General features: G+C 56.6%; 1 protein-coding gene across 1 annotated transcript in view; it reads left to right on the top strand.

Annotated features, from left to right (window-relative positions):
- Positions 1-18,952, top strand: part of DTX4 (deltex 4, E3 ubiquitin ligase) — a 27,296-nt gene extending 8,344 nt beyond the window's left edge. Inside the window, exons 3-10 of the mRNA XM_012725164.1 lie at positions 8-87; positions 6,386-6,447; positions 6,763-6,924; positions 8,656-8,717; positions 9,521-9,673; positions 10,422-10,583; positions 14,432-14,521; positions 15,567-18,952. Of these exons, the coding sequence (XP_012580618.1) occupies positions 8-87; positions 6,386-6,447; positions 6,763-6,924; positions 8,656-8,717; positions 9,521-9,673; positions 10,422-10,583; positions 14,432-14,521; positions 15,567-15,800 (1,005 nt within the window). The 3' untranslated portion in view covers positions 15,801-18,952. The remainder of the gene's footprint in view (positions 1-7; positions 88-6,385; positions 6,448-6,762; positions 6,925-8,655; positions 8,718-9,520; positions 9,674-10,421; positions 10,584-14,431; positions 14,522-15,566) is intronic.
- Positions 18,953-19,523: the final 571 nt, after the last annotated feature.

The following is a 19,523-nucleotide window of genomic DNA, read 5'->3' as shown; positions in this document are numbered from 1 at the left end:
GACGGGCAGGGTGGCCCTGGCCACCTTAAGTCGGAGCAACCTGCAGCGACTGGCCATCGCCCAGTCCCGGGTGCTGATCGCCTCCGGGTACGTACCTACCCCGCGGGCTCTGAGCCTCCGTGCCCTCGCTGGGGGTGGGGGGCAGGGGGTGCCTGCGGGGCCTGCACTCTGGTTCTGACCACTAGCGGAGGGGACGGCACCAGGGTGTGGTGGGTGACGGTGGGCGTGGCCTGGGCCTGAGGTGGACTCTGGTTGAGGATGTGCTTGGGACTAGTCATGTGACCAGGGCAGGCCCCCTAACGGAGACAGCCCAGCCTGCTCTGAACCTGGCGGGAGACTGAAGGTTAGGGTGGCCCTGTAGGAAGAGCAAGAGGCAGCAAGCCCTGGGTGGCCACTACGTTCTATTCTCTGCTCTAGTGAGGGGGCTTCTATCACCTGATTCAGTGCCCACCACACCTCTGTGAAGGAGGAATGTGGACCCCACTTTACCCATGAGAAACGACAGGTTCACCTGCTCCGGGGTGGTGGCTGGTTATGCGTGAGACTGGGGCTTAAGTCTCCAGCGCCCAGCTCCCCCCACCCCCCTCCCAAGCAGACCACAGCACCTGGCACCCAGTAAGCACCAAATGAGAGCTCCTCCCAGCTCCTCTCCCTGGGAGTACCCACACTTTCGAGCATCATCTCGCACCTTGACACCCCGGGGCTGCTGCCTGTTCTGTTGCCAACACTTTTCCTGTTCATAGCAGTGAGACGCGGCTCCACGTGGTGCCTGAGCCGTCCTCCCTCCTCCAGGTCACCCTGGCTCTCCCTACAGTCCCAGAGTTCCAGGCGGTCAGAATGGTTCAGTCAGGCTGGACGTCCGAGCATGAAACTCAGTCTGCTGGGGGAGGGGGTGGGCTGCAGAGTGGGGGTTTGCCCCATCGAGCGCCCCCACCTCCTGCCTCTGCCACTGAGCTGTGAAGCGAGGGTTACTGTGCTGCCCTTGCTGGCCCCTGAAAACCCACTAAGGGGGTTCACCATGCGCAGTCACACCAGGCATCCACCTGTGCTCTCCCAGCACCTTACCTGGACTACAGGTGTGGTCACGGAGCTCAGAAGGAGCCCCCAAGAAGGACCACAAGGCTACAGAGTGGAAGGTTTAGTCAGATCACAGGATTTCATGGAACTTCCCAACTGGGGCATCTGGGCGGGGCCCCAAAGCTTGCTGTCAGGGCAGCTGCTGGGCTCCAGCGGTGCTGGCCGCGTGGACTGGGCACAGAGTGCAGACTGCCTGGGCGGGGACCCCAGCCCCTGCTGGGAATGTGGAGGCTGGCTCGCCTCTCTGGGGCCAGGAGCGGCACCTGGCTCATACCGTTCTGGTCATGAGAATTAAAGGAGGTATTCAGTGTTAATTTAGCACAATGCCTGGGACATGCTATGAATTCAGTCATGATCAGCTGCGTCTATTATTGCCATTGCCATTGTCATCATGATCACCAGGCAGCCAGTGAGTAGGCCCTGGGAAGCTGTTGAAGTCCAAACTGAGCAGAATCTAACACCCAGCCTCATTTGTGACGCCCAGGACCAGTGCCGAGTGACCCCTTTGCCATAGTCATGGGGGACCCCAGATCACTTTCCATCTCGGTGAGGGCGTGGTACCCCTTCATCCCCTCAGCATCACCTGCTGCCTGTAGACCTGGGGAGGTCTGGGCTCAACTGGGCCTGCAGTTTCAAAAGGGCTCTAGATCAGGCTGGTTTCTTCCCTGCCCTGTTTTTTTTTCCTGACAAGCCCCACCCCCCCACCACCTCTCTCAATCCTCCAGGCCGTTCCTTTTCACCTCTGGCACCTCCCTCACCCCCTCTACCATCTTCTCCTCCAGCCTTTCTTGCCCACTTAATTAGCATGCTTATTCCCTTTGTCTGACACCCCATCGACCTTCTGTCACGAATGGCCTGGCCCCCTCCTCTCTCTGCCCATGACCTCTCCCCGTAACTTTCCCACGGAAAAAAGGAAGCTCGGGGAGGGTGGGATGAAGGGAAGGGTCTGGGGGGGGAAACAAAGCGTTCTGTGAATTATTCAGAGACACGAGCAGGGGGCTTTTTAAGAGAGGAGAGGGGGCAGGGCCTTGGAGGGCTGGAGGGGCCCCACTGGCCCCTCCTCCTGGACGGAGCCTTCTCTGTCTTCAGCCAGGCTGAGGTTGCCTCAGAGAGAGGACCTTTGTTTGTGCAGAGATCCCTGGGCCCATCCAAGCTCCAAGAAAAACTCAGCTCCTCACCCTGGTATCTGTTCTCCCACCGTCCCCCAGGCCCGTCACCTTGCAACACTTCCTTTTTGCTTAGTTTCATGTTGTCGGGACAGAAACGAAAACTTGCCCCTTCCGTAAACTGGGGCGGCCCACAGAGTGGGAGCCAGGGTCTCCTGATGGTGGACAGCTTTGGCTGAGCCAGGCTTCCTGGGCCCCAGAGGAGGGTCAGGACCCACAGGGTGCGGCCGGGGCCTGCCTTCTCCGTGGGCTCCATTTCAGCTGGCAGTGGTGGGGGCGGGGGAGGGGTGCCCAGGTACTGCCCAGCCTGGCATTCAGAGGGCGCACTGCACAGCCCTGAGGAACGAGAACACTGGAATAATACATCAGGAAAGGGCTGTATGCAGCCCAACTTCCTCTTACAGTTGGGAGACAAAATGTAAACAATCACCCACATTTGCCCTGGGCTGGGTTATCTGCAAAGCATTCTACCCAGACCCAAAACCCTCCCTGGGCCCCCTGGGACAGAGATTTAGGGAAGCCCAGTTTTCAGACTGGGTGGGTGAAGTGCTGCTCTCCCAAGGTAGGCCTCCCCAAGGGGCAGAGTCAGGCCCTGTGGGGCTTGCTGGAAGGCAAGGTCCCTTGCACCACACCCTTCTGGATTGCTAGCCAAAAAAACAGCCCCCTCTCCAAACCCCTCTGCCGGCCCCAGCCTGGTGCAAGCCCTTCCGGGTGCAGCAGGTGCAGGACACACGTCTCCCACCACCTGACTAGTCCAGGGCACCTGACTAGTCCAGGGTGCATGAGAGGCAGACAGGGCCCCCCTCCTTGACCTTGCCCCCAGAGGCAGCCCAAGGGGATGGGGCGCTCTGGGGCCCTGGGCTGTTTCCTGGTTAACTAGAATGGGTGTGGAAACCTGCCAGTCCAGTTTGTGAGAACAAAGGTAGCTTTTGTCACCCAGATCGTAGTTACTTATCAGCAGGAGTGGGGGCCTTGGAGATGAAGCTGCGGTAGACAGGGGGTGGTAGAGAAGATGCGGGCCCCAGGGGGCGCGCTGCCCCCTGGTGGGGAGCCGGGGAACTGCCAGAGGCGGCGTCCCCTGGCCTCCTCACCTGAGGAAGGACACCCTGGGGAAGGTCCAGCCCTCACTGGAGAATCTGCTAGAATGGGGAGTCCCGGTCCTAGGTGTGGGGCTGGGAAGTCGTCCGGAAGACTCCCTGGCATCTTCTTATCCCAAACCCTCACGGTCCTACAGATAAGGAACTGGGGGCTTAGAAAAGTTGATGGAGTTTGTGAGGAGTTACTGGGCAGGACTGGTGGGTCTGGTGGGTCGGACCCAGTGGGCCCGGCCAGCGTGCAGGGTCAGGTCCGAGTCCCATTCTTTGAAAAAATATTTCCCCCACCCGTTGACCTTTCTCCCCCACCTCCTCTTATAGTATGTCACCGTGTCCAAATGTCCCCTGTGTAAATCTCCAGGCTTTGTCTCTGTGCTGCTCTTCTTGGCTGACTTTCTCTTGTTTTGTTTTCCGGCTTTCCCCTCCCCTTGTCCAGGTTTGATTTATCCTGGGGACAGTTTCTGAGGAAAAGAAGTTGTTGAGACACAAATACTCCCACATCTGTTGTTTCCACATTCTTCTCACAACCCCGGTGCCCCCGGGACGTCATCCCAGGGAGGGGGGCCACGGACTCAGCATAACCCAGCCTCCCCACTCCAAAGGGCATGTGGGGTCCAGAGACCCAAGGCTCCCCTCCCAGCCCTGAAGTGGGGGCTCACCCCTCACCCCACCCAGCTCCTGTTCTGTCTGTAGTGCAGGGTGATCCAGGATTGCATAGACCCAAGAGCACACCCCTCCCACGATGGTTAATCCACTGGGCTCTGGAGCCAGTTTTTCTGGGTTCAGATCCTTTACGGTGTCTTCATCAAGTTTGTTTACCTTTCTGGGCCTTGCTCCCCTGCCTATTAAAATGGGGTTAGTTGTAAGCATCCCTCCCCATGTGGCTGAAGGATCCCACTGTGTATCTCTGGTGAGCAGTAGAGCATGTCTGAGCCAGGGGATCCCCCCATATGGTAGGGAATAACCCAGGCCGACGGGCGGTCCTGCTCGCGCTGGGTCCTCAGCCCCTCCCCGAGCTCCGTGCACAAAGTAGGGCTCAGGGACCACCCTCTGAATGCACAGATAAGCAATCAACAAGATTACAAGCAAACTTCCCCTCTCCATTCCCAGGCCTCCAGGCACCTGGTGTCATCTGTGACCCAGTTCACATTCCGTCCAGCCCACTCTGCCACCCCAGCCCAGCTGTGAAGCCTGGGGGCAGGGAATGGAGCAAGACCCAGCCACGTGGCTCCCCAGATTTTTCTGGCTGGCTCCGTGGGAGGCCTGGCCTTTCCTAGGCAGCTGTGTCTTCTCCTTCCCAGCCTGGCTTAGGTTGCTGAGGAGAAGGACAGAAAGGGGAGGAGGCTTTGCCCGGTATTTATATTTCTCAGGAAGAAGGAGAAGTGACAGCTGTTGAGAGCAATGTTTCCAAGTAGAGACTGGCCACATCTGCCTCCTCACTGCAGAAGCTTGCAAAGGCAGAACTTTGGGTGGTCAGGTGGAGGTTCTGGTTTGGGCTTGGGGCTCCGTCTGTTAACCAGAGCCTTAGGTGACTCTGCCATACCTTTAGGTTCGAACTTGCCTTTTTTTCATTCCTTCAACCAATCCTGGTTGATTGCCTATTACAGGCTCTGAACGAAACAAAGATATTTGCCTTTCTAAAGGTTCAGTTCTGGAGGGCAAAGTCTAAGCACCACCTTTCTATAAAAGATGACACATTCCATCAGGTCAAAAAGAAGAAAAAATAAAGAGCAGGATCAGGAGGCTTGGGATGGGATGGTAGAGGAGACCGTCAACACCATGGTCTCTGTAAACTCACTGAGAAGATAAGATCTGAGTCGTGGCTGAAGGCGGTGTAGGAGGGAGTACGCAACTGTCCGGTGGAAGAGCATTCCAGGCAGAAGGAACAGCATATGCAAAGGCTCTGAGGCAGAATGCACCTGGCATTGCTCTCTCTAGGAGGGAGAGCTAGAGCAGAAGAGAGAGGTGGGCGATATGAGGCAGATGGGTGAGAGTGTGGCAGACTGTGCAGGGCTGTCTTGACCTTGGGAGGACTTTGAATGAACTGAGGAGCCAATTTGTGTGCCTAGGTTGAGTGGGGGAGTCCCACTGTTACAGAGCACCCCCAGGGGAACTGGGTTGCCTGTCTGTGGGTCCTCACCCACGCATATAAGATTCAATTGTACTGCAGGCAAACACAAAAAGGGTCAATGATGGGTTTATTTACAAAGGAAAAGTAAAGGAACAACCCAGGGAAAGAGAGAGAGAGACACACACACACACACACATACACATTAACTAGAGCATCCTACCAGTTCTGCTAACTTGGAACCCCGATAGCACAGTGAAAGCTGGTCAAGAGCCGAGCGACCAGCCACAAGGCCGAGGGAGAGAGAGAGAGTCACCCTCAGCTCTACATGGCTCCTCTGTATATCCCCCCAGAATCCCAAAAGGGCTGCTTAGCTCTGCCCTTGGGTCCTTGCAATCTTCCCTTTGGTATTGCTGGGAGTTGTAGTTTCGGTGACTGGAGTAGGGGTGGAGTCCACAAAACCTGTATCTGCAGACTTCATTCAGGACATCCTTTCCCCCTAACAACCATGTCACATGGGTTTGCTGTGTCACCCTGACTGCAGTGCTAAGAATTCGCTGAGTCTGGCCCTCCCTGGTGGCGCAGCGGGTTAAAACACAGCACTGAGAATCTAAAGCTGCTTCTGCATGAGTTCAATTCCCGCCTGCCCCAGAGGTGACCACATGGTGTGGCAGACCTCTTCTGACCCGCCCACTGCTCCCCTCAGCAGTGTACTTCGTCGATCTGCCTGTTCTGTTCCCCGCTCTGTCTCTGGTGAAGCCTCTCACCACCCCTGAGCCTCCGGCCTGTACCCCAGTTCTGTATGCACAAATAAATAAATCTTAAAAAAAAAAAAAAAAAGAATTCGCTGAGTCTTTAGGAAGGATAAGTAGTTTCTGCGAGGAAGGGGAGCCCCTGAGTGGGTGCGTGTGGGTGTCCTGACTCTGGCTCACTTTGTCCCATCGACCAGCATATAATGTACCTGCTCTGTGTTTCCACAGGGTCCCCACCGTGCCGGTGAAGAACCTCAACGGGTCCAGTCCCGTCAACCCAGCCTTGGCGGGTAAGGGAGCCCTGCACTGTGCTTGTGTACAGGGGCCACTCGGGAGTGGGCTTTCAAGGTGACCAGAACGCCACGTCAGTTAGGGGGACTGCAGGAGTTGGGTAGGAAGGACATAGGGAACATTGAGTGCTGAAAGCAGAGCACACCGATAAAAATACAGAATAAAGACAATTCTGGGCAATGTCCAGGGTCCATTCGTGGACATCCCACGAGTGGAGAGGACTCCGCTGGGAAGGAGGAGTACAGGGAAAGGGAAGGGAGGAGCCCAGGGCATGGGGTGCTGACTCTCTGGTGCACTCTCTGCCCTCCCCGCAGGGATCACTGGGATCCTCATGAGCGCGGCAGGGCTGCCCGTGTGTCTCACCAGGCCCCCGAAGCTGGTCCTGCACCCACCCCCAGTCAGCAAGAGCGAAATAAAATCCATTCCAGGGGTCTCCAACACAAGCCGCAAGACCACCAAGAAACAAGCCAAGAAAGGTATCCACCCCTTACCTTGTGGGGTGCCGGGAGTCTGGGGCCTGGCCCCAGCCACCCTGCCCAGGCCACACGGGGCTTCGCTCCACTCTTTCCATCTGCCTTTGCCGGTGGATTCTGCTAGAGGATGTTGATTGGGTGTGAAGGAGGCGCCTTCAGAAGTACAACATGTTGTGCAAAAACATACAAATAAACACATACAAAGTGGGGTGAATTCAGTGAGTCAGAGGTGAAGATCACCTTGGGGTTAGGACCAAGGCAGCCTGGATGCAGAACCCAGCCTGCTGCGTGCTGCTCCGTGGTCTCATCGTTCCAATGGGGTTAAACCTCACCATCGGGGCCCAGGACCAGCGGGCTTGCCCCGAAATGCGTCCCCCAGAGCCGCTGCTGTGGCCTTCGGAGCCCTCAGGCCCCCTGGGCACTTGGACTGTCCAGCCGGAGCCCCCCCTCCCCGCCCAGGCCCACAAGCCAGCACCAGGGCCCCGCCCTCTGGCACTCACAAGACGGGTGCAGCTCGAGTCTGCGGTCTGCTGCCTTTCTTGCCTCTCTCCTTTATCACAGCAAGAAAACGACGGGGCATCCCCAGCGTGCTTCAGTGGGATTGGCTGTTAAGTGTCGGGGCGTCATCCCAAAGCCCCCACCTTGCAGACTTGTGATGTAGCAGTTGGCTCACATGCGCCGTGCTCTGGCAATAGGTTTTCAGTAAATAGGAGCTCAGTTCTCTTAAGAGACACGGGACAGTGGGGAGGTTGGGGGTGGCTTCCTCAAACCCCTGCCCTATTTTCTAGTCATCACGAGCCTCCCAGGTTGGGGGTGGCTTCCTCAAACCCCTGCCCTATTTTCTAGTCATCACGAGCCTCCCAGGTTGGGGGTGGCTTCCTCAAACCCCTGCCCTATTATCTAGTCATCACGAGCTCTTGGCTGAAATGAACTCAGGGCCTCTCTTGCGGTCTGACAGGAAAGGGCGAGATGTGACACTCTCACCCGTGACTGCAACTGGCAGAGTGTGACAGCCTCCTTGGCTCCTTCATGGTCAAGGCAAGCCTGTGAGGCTCTCTTGCTCACCCCCTTTTATAGGTGAGGAGAAGGAGCTCGGGAGCTAAGCACCTCAGCGAGGCGCCTTTTTCCTTTGGGGTGTCCTTGTAAGGCCCTCTCATCCTCCCTCTGCCTGCAGCCTGGGCTGCCTCCGCCGGTCCCGTCCTTGAAGCATCTCTGGCGTCATCGACACCTGCCAGGCGCCCCCTCTCCCTGCTGCTGGTGACGGCACCAGCCACAGCTGTAGCCATCCCTTCCTGGGTGTCCCCCAAAAACATCATGCTGACACCTTCTAGGCTGAGGCCGCACTTTGCCTGCACCCATGCAGGCGGTGAGCCTGACCCCCCGTGTTCTATGGACCAGTTTCCAGAGGGCTTGGCTCCTGCAGCCTACCCTGCAAGAGGCCTCCAGGCAGGTCCCCCCTCTTAGGTTCTGTGGAAGAGAAACCCCCTCAACCAGTCAAACGTGGGTTTGTTGAAAATCGGCAGGAGGATGTTGGGGGGCAGGCGGGGAGCAAAGGTGAGCCTGTCCCTCTGTCCTCACACCTCCTCCCCCACCCTGCCCCATGGACTCCCTTGCAGGATGAGCTCCTGCCCTGTCCTGCCCTGGCTACCAGCCCCCTCGCGGACGCACCCAGCTGGCCGGTGCTGCCCACCCCTTCTCTGTCTTGGTGACCCTCTGCTCATTCTGTCCCCGCAGGTAAAACCCCAGAGGAAGTGCTGAAGAAGTATCTGCTGAAAGTCAGGCATCCCCCCGACGAGGTGAGTGCAGGGCAGACGGCCCGATTCCATCGCCCACAGCATTTCCTCTGCGGTCCTCCGCCCGCCAGGCATGCCAGGCGCTGCCCTCCAAGGCCGGGCGGTACAGAGCTGGTCAGCTCTGGTGTCCCCGCTCCAAGTTCACCCCCATTGCCGCAGCTGCAAGCAGAGCTCTCCCAGCTCCCCTTTCAGCTAACACGAGCTGAGCCTAAAGTACCTTCCAGAACAGTCTGAGCTCAGGAAGTCCAGTGTCCTCAGCCACAGGGCTGATGCCACACTGGGTGTGGTGTGCATTCGTGGTTCTCAGCCAGAGGTGGTGGTGCATGATCTGGAGGCCCCGGGGAGGGAGCCACCAGGGACCCCGAGGGGAGAGGCGGGGCTGCTGCTGGACACTGCTCAGGGCAGCACCCCCAGCAAAGCCGCATCCAACCCCGGGATGCAGAGTGCCAGTGTGGCGAGCCCCTTGTCAGTTTGCTTAAGTATCAGCAGCGGGCGCTCCCAAGGGCACCTTTGGAAGGTAACTCCTTGTTCTATCAGCGAGTCCTCATTTCCCCTGGACCACCGGACACCCCGGGAGAACATGGGGGTGCCAGCTCTGCAGGGGACCCCTGTTGTGTCCACTGTGCCACTTTACACGGTCACCACCAGGGACCAGTTCAGAAATTTACATAAAACAAGTTGAAAGTGTATTTCGGTTCTCAAAGGCCAGCGCCCTGCTGTGGAGGGCTCGTGGCCCCCAGCCCTGCGCTCCCCCAGGCCCTGTGTTTGGGCTGACCCCTGCTGACCCCTCCCCTCCCACCCCGCAGGACTGCACCATCTGCATGGAGCGCCTCACCTTCCCATCGGGCTACAAGGGCCCCCAGCCGACCATCAGGCCCGACCTGGTGGGGAAGCTGTGCCGCTGCGGCCACGTCTACCACATCTACTGCCTGGTGGCCATGTACAACAATGGCAACAAGGTCCGTGGCCAGGGGCCCGCCTGCATCCCAGGCCTGGTGCGGGAGGAGCGGGAGGGCTGGGGCCCCTGGGGGTCGGGGGGCCCCTGGGCAGTCCGGAGGAGGCGATGAGGCCCGTGGCTGCTGGGTAAGGCCAGGCCTGCAGAAGCATTTCAGTACACCCCTCTGGATTACCCCCTTGCATCCGGCCAGCAACCCAGTGAACCCTTGTGCCTTAAGGAAACTGAGACCCAGAGAGGTTAACTAATTTGTGCAGGTCACACAGCGGGTAGCTGCCAGTGGGAGTCGAGCCCAGCCAGGTTATGCAGCATGACAGTCCCACGCCCGGTGCTCAGTAACTGCCAGGTCCGGTTCAGTGAGAGGTCTTGGCACCTTTAGTTTCCAGAAGCTTCCAGGCGATTCTGATACTCGTGGTGGGGCACTTGCCACTCTCTGTCTAGTGCTTGAATGCACTGTTCCAGTGGGTAAGCGATTCCCTGCCTACACTCCCGCCTGGGCGGCCGTCTCCTTCCCACGGAAGCGTCTCCCTTAGCGTGGAGCATGGGGCTGTTTGTGGGATTTGCCACTTATTACTTTGGGGAAAGCAGAACTGACCGAGATCGCTGGGAAGTGGCGTGAGAGCCGAGGTCTGCTGCTCATGTGGGTGCATTTCCCCGCCACCCCCACCCCGGCCCTTTATTTCTAGTGTCTTTGGGGTTGGGTGGGGAGGGCTTTACCACAGCTGTGTCCCAGTCTGACTGTGTCCCCTCAGGATGGCAGCTTGCAGTGTCCGACCTGTAAGACCATTTATGGGGTGAAGACAGGCACCCAGCCCCCGGGGAAGATGGAGTACCACCTCATCCCTCACTCCCTGCCCGGCCACCCCGACTGCAAGACCATCCGCATCATCTACAGCATCCCTCCTGGCATTCAGGTGAGTCCTCACTGAGCTGGTGATGTTTGCTCTTTGAAGTGTAAATGTTTGCAGGAAGTGTGCTTTTCTTAGCCTGTTCAGGTTTCTAGAATAAAAACCCACGATCAAGGTGCTGGCAGAGTCCCGGTCAGGACAGGGCTTAGTTCACAGGTGTCTTCTTGTTGAGTCCTCATAAGGTAGAAGTGGTGTCAGGGTTCCGGGGTTCTTATCTGACATAAGTGAGCATCATTCTTTAGGTATTAAAATGGTAACTTTGCAAGGACACTAGATTTTAATCTATAGCATTTCCCCTGGACACCGCCCACCACCTACGTGCGTTTTGCATGCAAAATACATTCATTTCACCCCAGTAGTCCCCAAAGTCTTTCTTTAAAAAAGGTTGATTTCACTTATTTATGCATACAGGAACTGGGGTACAGGCCACAGGTGCAGTGGGTGTGAGAGGATTCACCAGAGACAGATGGGGACCAGATCAGGCGGGCAGACTGAAATACACTGCTGAGGGGAGCAGCGGGGAGACAGGAGAGGTCTGCTGCTCCTTGTGGGTCACCTCCCGGGGGGTTTGGGGGTGGGGTGTGTGTGAAGCTCAGGCCTCAGTGGCTGCTAGTAGCTTCTTTGTGCTGAGACTTAACCCCTGTGCCACCAAAGAGGCCCCAGTTCTCAAAGTCTTGACTCGTTTTAGCATCAACTTTAAAGTCTAAGTCTAAAGTCCTGTCTAACCCCAAAGGAAACATGCGCGCTGTGTTTATTGCAGCGCTATTTGTAATAGCCAAGACATTGAAACAACCTGAATGTCCCCAAAAAATGATTCAGAAAAATGGGGTCTATAGATATAATGGAACACTACTCAGTGATCAAAAGAGATGAACTCATGCCATCTGCAGCAATATGGATGGAGCTGGAAGGGAATGTGTAAGTGAAATAAGTCAGAAGGAAAAAGAGAAATATCAGATGGCTTCATATATGTTCATCTATATGTGTGTGCGTATATAAACATACGCAGAATGTGGAATATAGAGAAATTGAACAAGGGTCAGGAAAAAGACAAAATTTGCAGGTCGACCACAGATCTAAGACTTACAGCAGGGAAGAAGGAGGGAAAGGGATCAGAACAGAGGCAGGAACTATTCAGAGAGGGGTCACAGGTGCTGTGGTGGTGGGAGAACTATGGAAACACACCTGAAGAGAAGCCAAATGCAAGTCAGATCTGGGTGAGACTCAAGACTGATTCATCTTGAATCAGCAGTTCCTGTCCAGACACGAACCTGTGAAACCAAACGCAGGACCTGGTCACCCCCACCTGGCCCTGAATCTCCCTGGATCTTGGACTTCCAGTCTCCAGAGCTGGCAGAAATAAATTTCTGGTGACAGAAAGCCACCCAGTCAATGAAAGGTCGTCACTGCCACCCAAACTAAGAAAACATCCTCCTCTGAAAAGTCTCCTTCCCTCCCTGGCCACCCCAGCCCACAGCCCAAAGCCTGCTTCTCAAGGACCCTCCAGGCTTCTTTGTAGCCCGGGAACAAAGACCGCATGCACCCCTCCCGTTTTTACACAAAGAGGGGCCCATCAGACACACATGGCCCTGTACCCGGCATTTTTCAATCGACAATATCATCTGTGGATCGTTCCTTCAGTGCAGAAAGCACTTCCTCGTCTTTCTTAAGTTGGCCCAGTAATCCACTGTATAAACGGACCGTCCTTTATGTTCAGCTGACCCCCTTTGACAGGCATGTGGATTGTTTCCAGTCTTTTGCTGCAGTAATAATGCTGTCATGAATAACCTTGTATGCATGTGAGTGTGTAGAATTATTTGCTACCAGTGGGATTTCTTGGTCAAATGGTATTAGCATTTGTTATGTGATAGATATTCCTTGGCTGGGATTTTTGTGGGCATTTCTTTTCTCTTTAGATTCTTTGAAACACAGTCCTGAGAAACAGACCGAATACCATTCCTGGCAGGAAATACAAATGTGTCCCTGCCTTCACACAGGAAGCTTTTTTTAAAATGTTCTAGGGTGTTAATTGGATTCATTTATTTAGCAAATATTTATTATTTCACCCTCCGTTCCCCTCCTCCTTGCCTGTTCTATTTAGTCTCTAAGTTAACAAACATATCTGAGTGTGGATTATGAGCTGGAGGTGTGCCAAGTGCTCTAGACACAAGTGAGCACGAAGGGCAGAGTCCGTGGCTCCCAGGACTCCCATTCTGGTGGGACAAGAATAGACAATAAAATAAGTCAACGAACAAGGTACTTCCAGACGTGGGAAGCAGAGTGGTGGTGATAGCCTGTAAGTGAACGGGATAAAACAATAAGGTTTTCTTGGAGGGATTTACCAGCCGGTCAGGGAAAGATGGACCTGTCTCACGGGCGGAAATGAGGGCACCATGGTCAAAGCCGCGGGAAGCTGTAGCCAAGGACACAGCCCTCCACGGTCTGAAGGGGCAGCGTCCTGTTCCTGGCTGACCCCTTTCTAGCTGGGGACTTTGGATGTGCACCTGCCCTTGGGAGCTTGTTGTAAGCCTGCACAGCTTCCTCTGTGCTCCTGGGACCCCAGCCTGTGGGGTGCAGGGGTCTCATCAGGGTGGGCGACTCGATCCTACCTGTAGATATTCTGGTATCCGGCACAGTCCCGAGGGGCCCGATTCCTGGGCCCCGTCACCACGGAGCCCTGCCAGCCAGGTCAGGAAGGGGGCTTTGATCACCTGTCTGGGAGATGCACACACATCCTGAGTAGGGCCCTGGGTAAAGGGCCAGGAAAGACAAAGAAATGGGGGGGGGTGTTTTCTAGGGCACAGCTGAGTTATAGGGGAGAAAAAGCAGAAGTGTGGAAGGACCACAAGAGGAGCTTAATTTGGTGTGAAGGTCGGGTTTTCAAGGCTGTTTCTCAGTCCTGCAAGCAAGCTTGTGCTTCCTGAGGAGTCAGACTGTTGAGCTCTGCCCTCACTGCAGAGAGCGATCCCCTGGGGGAGCTCTGAGCTGGGCCTGCAGAGTCGTGACTGCCCAGCTCAGAAGTCGTGCTGACAGCCACAGCCCGCTGGGCCAGGGCCAGGCTGGCTCGAAGAACAGGCAGAGCTGCAGCCGGCTCGCCCTCCAGCCAGGCCTGGCTGGGAAATAATTGTGGCCTTGAGAGTGTTATCAGCGTGGAATGATTCTCCGTGATGTGAATTCAGAGTGGCGGAGTCCTGCATCTCCAAGAGGACAGACACACCCGCCTCCTTCAGCCCCCACTCGCCTGGCCTGGCTCACAGAGTCGTAAATGACCTCGAACCCTGCTACTGAAAAATTAAATGCATTTTTTAAAAGATTTATTTATTTATTCATACAGAACTGGGGCACAGGCCAGAGGTGCAGGGACAATGAGAGGCTTCACCAGAGACAGAATGGGGAGCAGAACAGGCCGACTGACAAAGTCCACTGCTGAGGGGAGCAGCGGGCGGGCCAGGAGAGGTCTGCTGCAGCATGTGGTCACCTCCGGGGCAGGCGGGGATCGAACTCATGCAGAAGCAGCTTTAGCTTCTTAGTGCTGTGCTTTGACCCGCTGCGCCACCAGGGAGGGCCCAAAAAATTAAACGCATTTTTAATCGTGAGTTTGTCAAAGATGCCACTGGGCCCATTCTGGAGCCTGGTTGAGAAGTCTGGTTTTGTACTGCATTCTATTTCAGTTTCTTTCCCCCCGCCAGATGAGTGGGGCTGAAGGAGGTGACCCACATGGCGCGGCAGACCTCTCCTGTCTCCCCACGGCTCCCCTCAGCAGTGTTTTTCAGTCCATCTGCCTGTCCCCTCTCCAGAAATATTCTGAGAAATAACCTTTGTTACTTTGTTATATTTTCCCCTTCTTCTTTCAGGGCCCAGAACACCCTAATCCCGGGAAGAGTTTCAGCGCCCGTGGCTTCCCCCGACACTGTTACCTTCCCGACAGTGAGAAAGGGCGAAAAGTGAGTGTGGTGGGCGGGGTGGAGAGCCTGGCAGTCCCAGCCCCGCCCTGCACTGGCTTCTGTGCCCACACATCCCGCTCTGATGGAACTCACCTCCCTGGCCTCTGATATTCGGCTCTCACGCAGCCTCCCTGTGCTGATTCCCACTTAATCCCAGAGGACGCAACCTCGGGCATGGCCCAGGCAGACCCCAGGCAGACCCCTGCGCGGTGGCTGTTTGAGCAGGACAGGTCCTTTTCCCTCATCAGCAGGAAAGGGGCCACCAGACCCCCTGGGGCCCGTCTCATCCAAGTACATTGCCCCCCACCCGGCCACCCCGGTGCTGAGCCGTCACACACAGGCGCTGGAAGCCGGACTGTGGTGTGCACGGTCACTGCGTGCTCCCCACCTCAGGCCCAGCCACGCTGACAGGCGTCTACTCTGAGCCAACAGCACCAGTCCCTGGGTTCTGGCTGAGGCCTGGAACAGCATGCTAGGCATTTGCTTTGTTCAGCCAACATAACCAAGTCTTAGCTGCACTAGAACGTTCTGCAGACCCAACACTCCCTGGGCCTTACCCGTAGAACAGAGCAGTTCCTCACCAGCTCATCCTGTGGGCGGGTGACAGCCCACCAGGGGGTAGATGAGAGGCGCTGTGTGGGAGAGCAGCACCAGACTCAGGTGGTGGAGGAGGACTCAGCCTCAAGAGCGCTCAGGCACCAGGCCGGGGCTCCCGGCCCAATCTAATCAAGGGCAGCCCTCGTGTCCTTGCTGGCTCACGACTGCAGAGCCAGGCACCCTAGGAAAGGGCTTTTCAGTGTCCATGGAATGCTCACAGCCCGCCAAGGCAGACTACCACTGCCATTTATGATTCAGGAAAGCCCAGAGAGGTGAATTCACTTGTCTGAGGTCACACAGCGAGTCAGTGACCGAGCCAGCACTCAGCTTATGGCTCCCGGCCTCTTCCTGGTCATGGTTTCGCTTCAGGGCATCCTGACCCGGGAGGGCACACCCTCCCCAGGGAACAGTCGCTCACTGGCACGCGTGTCTGCCTCTGGTCTCCCAGGTTCTGAAGCTGCTGCTTGTGGCCTGGGACCGCCGCCTCATCTTTGCCATCGGTACCTCCAGCACCACGGGCGAGTCGGACACCGTCATCTGGAACGAGGTCCACCACAAGACGGAGTTTGGCTCTAATCTCACTGGCCACGGCTACCCCGATGCCAACTACCTGGATAATGTGCTGGCTGAGCTGGCTGCCCAGGGCATCTCTGAGGACAGCACCGTCCAGGAGAAGGACTGAGCCGGAGGGGTGACTGGTGGGAGGGACCGTGGGGACCACAGGATAGGAAGTGGGCAGAGTCGAGGTGGCAGCGGGCCCATGCTCCTGACTCCCTCCTCTCCCCTCCTGTCCTGTCTCTGCCCTGCTCCCACCGCAAGGGAGCCAGACTGAAGAAGATGACGTCACTCAGACTGAGGAAGGTGACATCACTCATAAGCCTCATCCGACACAGAGGGGCGGAATGAGGGTGCTCCGCAGTCTGCCCCCATGGAGCTTTCAGTGCTGGGTAGGCAAGAACCCCCAGCCCTCTAAGGAGAGGGCACGGTCAGCACATTTGGGGTATGGGCAGTGCTCGGGCACCCCATCCCTGGCCTTGTGAAGCCTGAGGTTTGCAGCCTCAGCTGCTTCTTGCTGCTTCTACTCTGCTTTGAGAGCAGAGTTCCTGCTATTCTCTCCTCTGCTGGAGGTGAGGAGCTCTCACTGTGCAAGGTTGGGGGGCAAAGGGGTGAACCGCTCAACTGCTGTGACATCACATATTGATGTCGGGGATACAGCAAGGAAGCACTTCTTGCCCGGAGGGCCGGCAAAGCTGGGGTCCCTGGGGGCAGATCCAGCTCTCGAAATAGCCCTTGGCCTCTGCCCCACCCCTCACCCCTGACCTGGCCAAAGAGGCGTCTGGTTCTCCTGTGCGGGTGGGTGGGCTCTGGGGTGCCTCTTGGGGCGGCCTCCCTCAGGCCCCACTCCTCTGATCAGACCAGAGCCTGCATCCCACTTAGCATCTGAACTGTCCTCAGGGAGAGGAGCCCTTAGCCTCCCCAATGCACCCCAGACCAGCTCAAAGATTCCACGAGTCTCATCAGTCACTGTGAGTGGGGCCCTGGGGCTCTGTGCTACCTGTGTCTGTGTGTCTGTGTGTCTGTGTGTCTGTGTGTGTGTGCACGCGCACTCCATGGGGCCAGGCTGGTGGGGAGACCCATCATGTGCCTGCCCCTCTTTTGCAAGATGACAAACCCCAGTGTTGATGGGGTCCGCGAGACAGGCTGTGACCTTCGGCTTCCTTACCCTTGGCCAGTTCATCCTGTGGTAAACTGGACCCTGATGGAGATGGAACTGTGCCTGGGGAGATGTGTAAGCTGAAGGCTGACTGGCCCCTGTTACAGCTTCCAGGCTGGATCTGAGTCAACCCCCGGCCAGCCTGTTTTCTGTGAGGGCTTCAATCTGTCTCCATGCAAATGTGCTAATCAGAGCCCAGGATGGTGCTGGGCGCAACCCCTCTGGGTACATTGACCTCGGGGTCCAGGACCCCTCCAGCTCCCTCCTAACTGGCTGGGGACCACCTTGTCCCACCTGCCCCTGGGTAGTGTTCCAGGACCCAGCCCATCCCCTCCCAACATTTTTCTTGCCTTCTTCTCCCCTTAGGCGGTTAATTGGGGGTCAGGGAGGAGAGAAGGGGGGTCAAGAAGGGGAAGCCCACCTCCCCCTTGGAAAGTGGGTTCTTTGAACTGTGTGTTTGGGGGAAGTTCCCCTGGATACTAATTTGAATTTATATACCTCATGTTTTGGGGGTTTGGCGTATATATATGCATATATATATGTGTATATATATCATAATATTTGGAAGGTTTTTGATGTTAGAAAAATTGAACTAAAGAACCTTCAAAGATGGTACTTAAGTGAGAAGGACCACACCTTCCTGAGTGCCGGCTCGGGAGCCCGAGGCCGGCAGCCATTTTGATGTCCGTGTGCCCGGTGGGTCTCCCGTGGGGAGCGTGGGTGCGCCCTGTGCGTTCTCTCCTCACCTAGTGAGGGCGCTGAGCCTCTCCTCGCTTCCCAAATGGCTAGAGGTGGCTAACTGGCTCAGCAGAGGGAGCTCTGATGGGAGGACTTCTCCGGCCATCTTAATTCTAGTGTCTCCTATCAGCAGGCAGCCATTTTATCTCACCAGCAGGCCAGGAGCTAGGGCCTGCTTCACTGCGCCCTGGGGAGGACTGCCGCGCCCTGGGGATGACCACCCCCCCCCCCCGGGAGGACAGCCTTGGACCCAGTGGGAGCTCATCCCTCCCTGCAGTGTTTGTCAATGCCCATGCCCTTTGCCAGGCCACCAGAATCCCCTGGAGCGTCTCATTAAGGCCTGGTGTCAAGACCCAGCCTCTGGTCTCCTCACCGCAGGGAGGAGCAAATGGATTGAGACTGGGGAAAGATGCGCTGCAGTTGGCAGTAGGGACAGGCAGAGGATGAGCCTTGACAACTGGCAGTGGGCAACGGGCACAGGCTGGTTTTCCTGCATCAGGCAGGACAAGGGTGGGGAGAGGGACAGGAGAGGACTGGACAACATACGGGCAGGCAGTGGGCTGGGCTCCACCACCCGGGCGCCATCTTGGTGTCCTCAAGCCTCTCCCACAAGATGTCAGTTGTGTCTGTGTCCACCCCCCCCTTCCTCTTTGAGGATGCTCGGTACGGTGAGCCTCGTCCTTGGGCTGCTCTTGTTAGGGGGTGTTCTGTGCAGAAGGGATCCTCAATTTCCTAACACTGTGCCAGGTGCGCTTGGGGGAAGGGAGGGTTCCTTTGTCCCTTGTCTAGTGCAACCTGGAAAGGTGCAGTCTCGGTTGGCGAGACCCCCGCCCGCAGGAGCCTCAGCCACGTCTGTCCACCAGAAGCCCGGCTGTGTCCCTGGCCCGGGCCTCTCCCTCACTGTCTTGGCACCAGCAGCCTCCTCTCTCCCTGAGTCTCCAGGGATGACAGATGGGATTGGAGACAAACCCTGTCAGATGCTCATCCTTTAAAAGGTTAATTGTGTGTTTGTGGTTGTGTGTGCCTTCGTGTCTCCATTCCCCCACCCCACCCCAATTTTGTAAAACTTGGACTTCTCTGTGGTTTTATAGTCAAAAGTGCGCGTCCTGGTCAGCATTGTTCTGCGCGTGAGGGGCGGGGAGGCTCACGCAGCGCAAGAAGGACCATGTCCCCTTTCCTGTCCGCCGGCGCTGGAGAGGGGATGGGCAGTGTTGTGGGAGGCAGGGGTGAGGTGCTGAGGAAACCCTCTCTGTAACCGCGGAGCCCAGGAACCCGGAGCCGCTCTGAGAGGATATCGCCACCTGGTGCCCAGGAGGTGTGCGTGCAGAACAATAAATGGCAAATGAACACCCACACCCTGCGGATGGCCTGTTTTTGTAGAGGGGCACCTGCCTGTGAGGTATTTGGGGTTATCAAGCACAAACCGCCCCACTGGAGGGGGGGGGGTAGTTTCATTTTTTTTTTCATTTCTTTTCCACCCACATTGACCAAGGGACTAAAGAGGACATTTTGTTCCTCTAAGAAACAGACCACATGGCCCTCCCTGGTGGCGCAGCGGGTTAAAGCACAGCACTGAGAAGCGAAAGCCACTTCCGCATGAGTTCGATTCCCGCCTGCCCCGGAGGTGACCACATGGCGCGGCAGACCTCTGCTGACCCCCCGCTGCTCCCCTCAGCAGTGTACTTCGTCGATCTGCCTGTTCTGCCCCCCACTCTGTCTCTGGTGAAGCCTCTCACCGCCGCTGAGCCTCTGGCCTGTACCCCAGTTCTGTATGAATAAATAAGTCTTAAAAAAGAAAGAAAGAAAGAAACTGACCACATGACAGGTGAAATAAGAAAAATCAACTCATAGGGGAAAGACCCTCTTAAAAATTGCAAATGTTTGCTCCTCCAAGTTCCTACCACCTGATCACAACATTGTGTGCGTTTCAGTATCTTGCAGGCTGTTGTTTTT

The sequence above is a fragment of the Condylura cristata genome, unplaced genomic scaffold (assembly GCF_000260355.1).
Source record: "Condylura cristata isolate star-nosed mole 26May11 unplaced genomic scaffold, ConCri1.0 scaffold00015, whole genome shotgun sequence".
NCBI lineage: Eukaryota > Metazoa > Chordata > Mammalia > Eulipotyphla > Talpidae > Condylura > Condylura cristata.
This window is presented reverse-complemented; position numbering and strand designations above follow the sequence as displayed.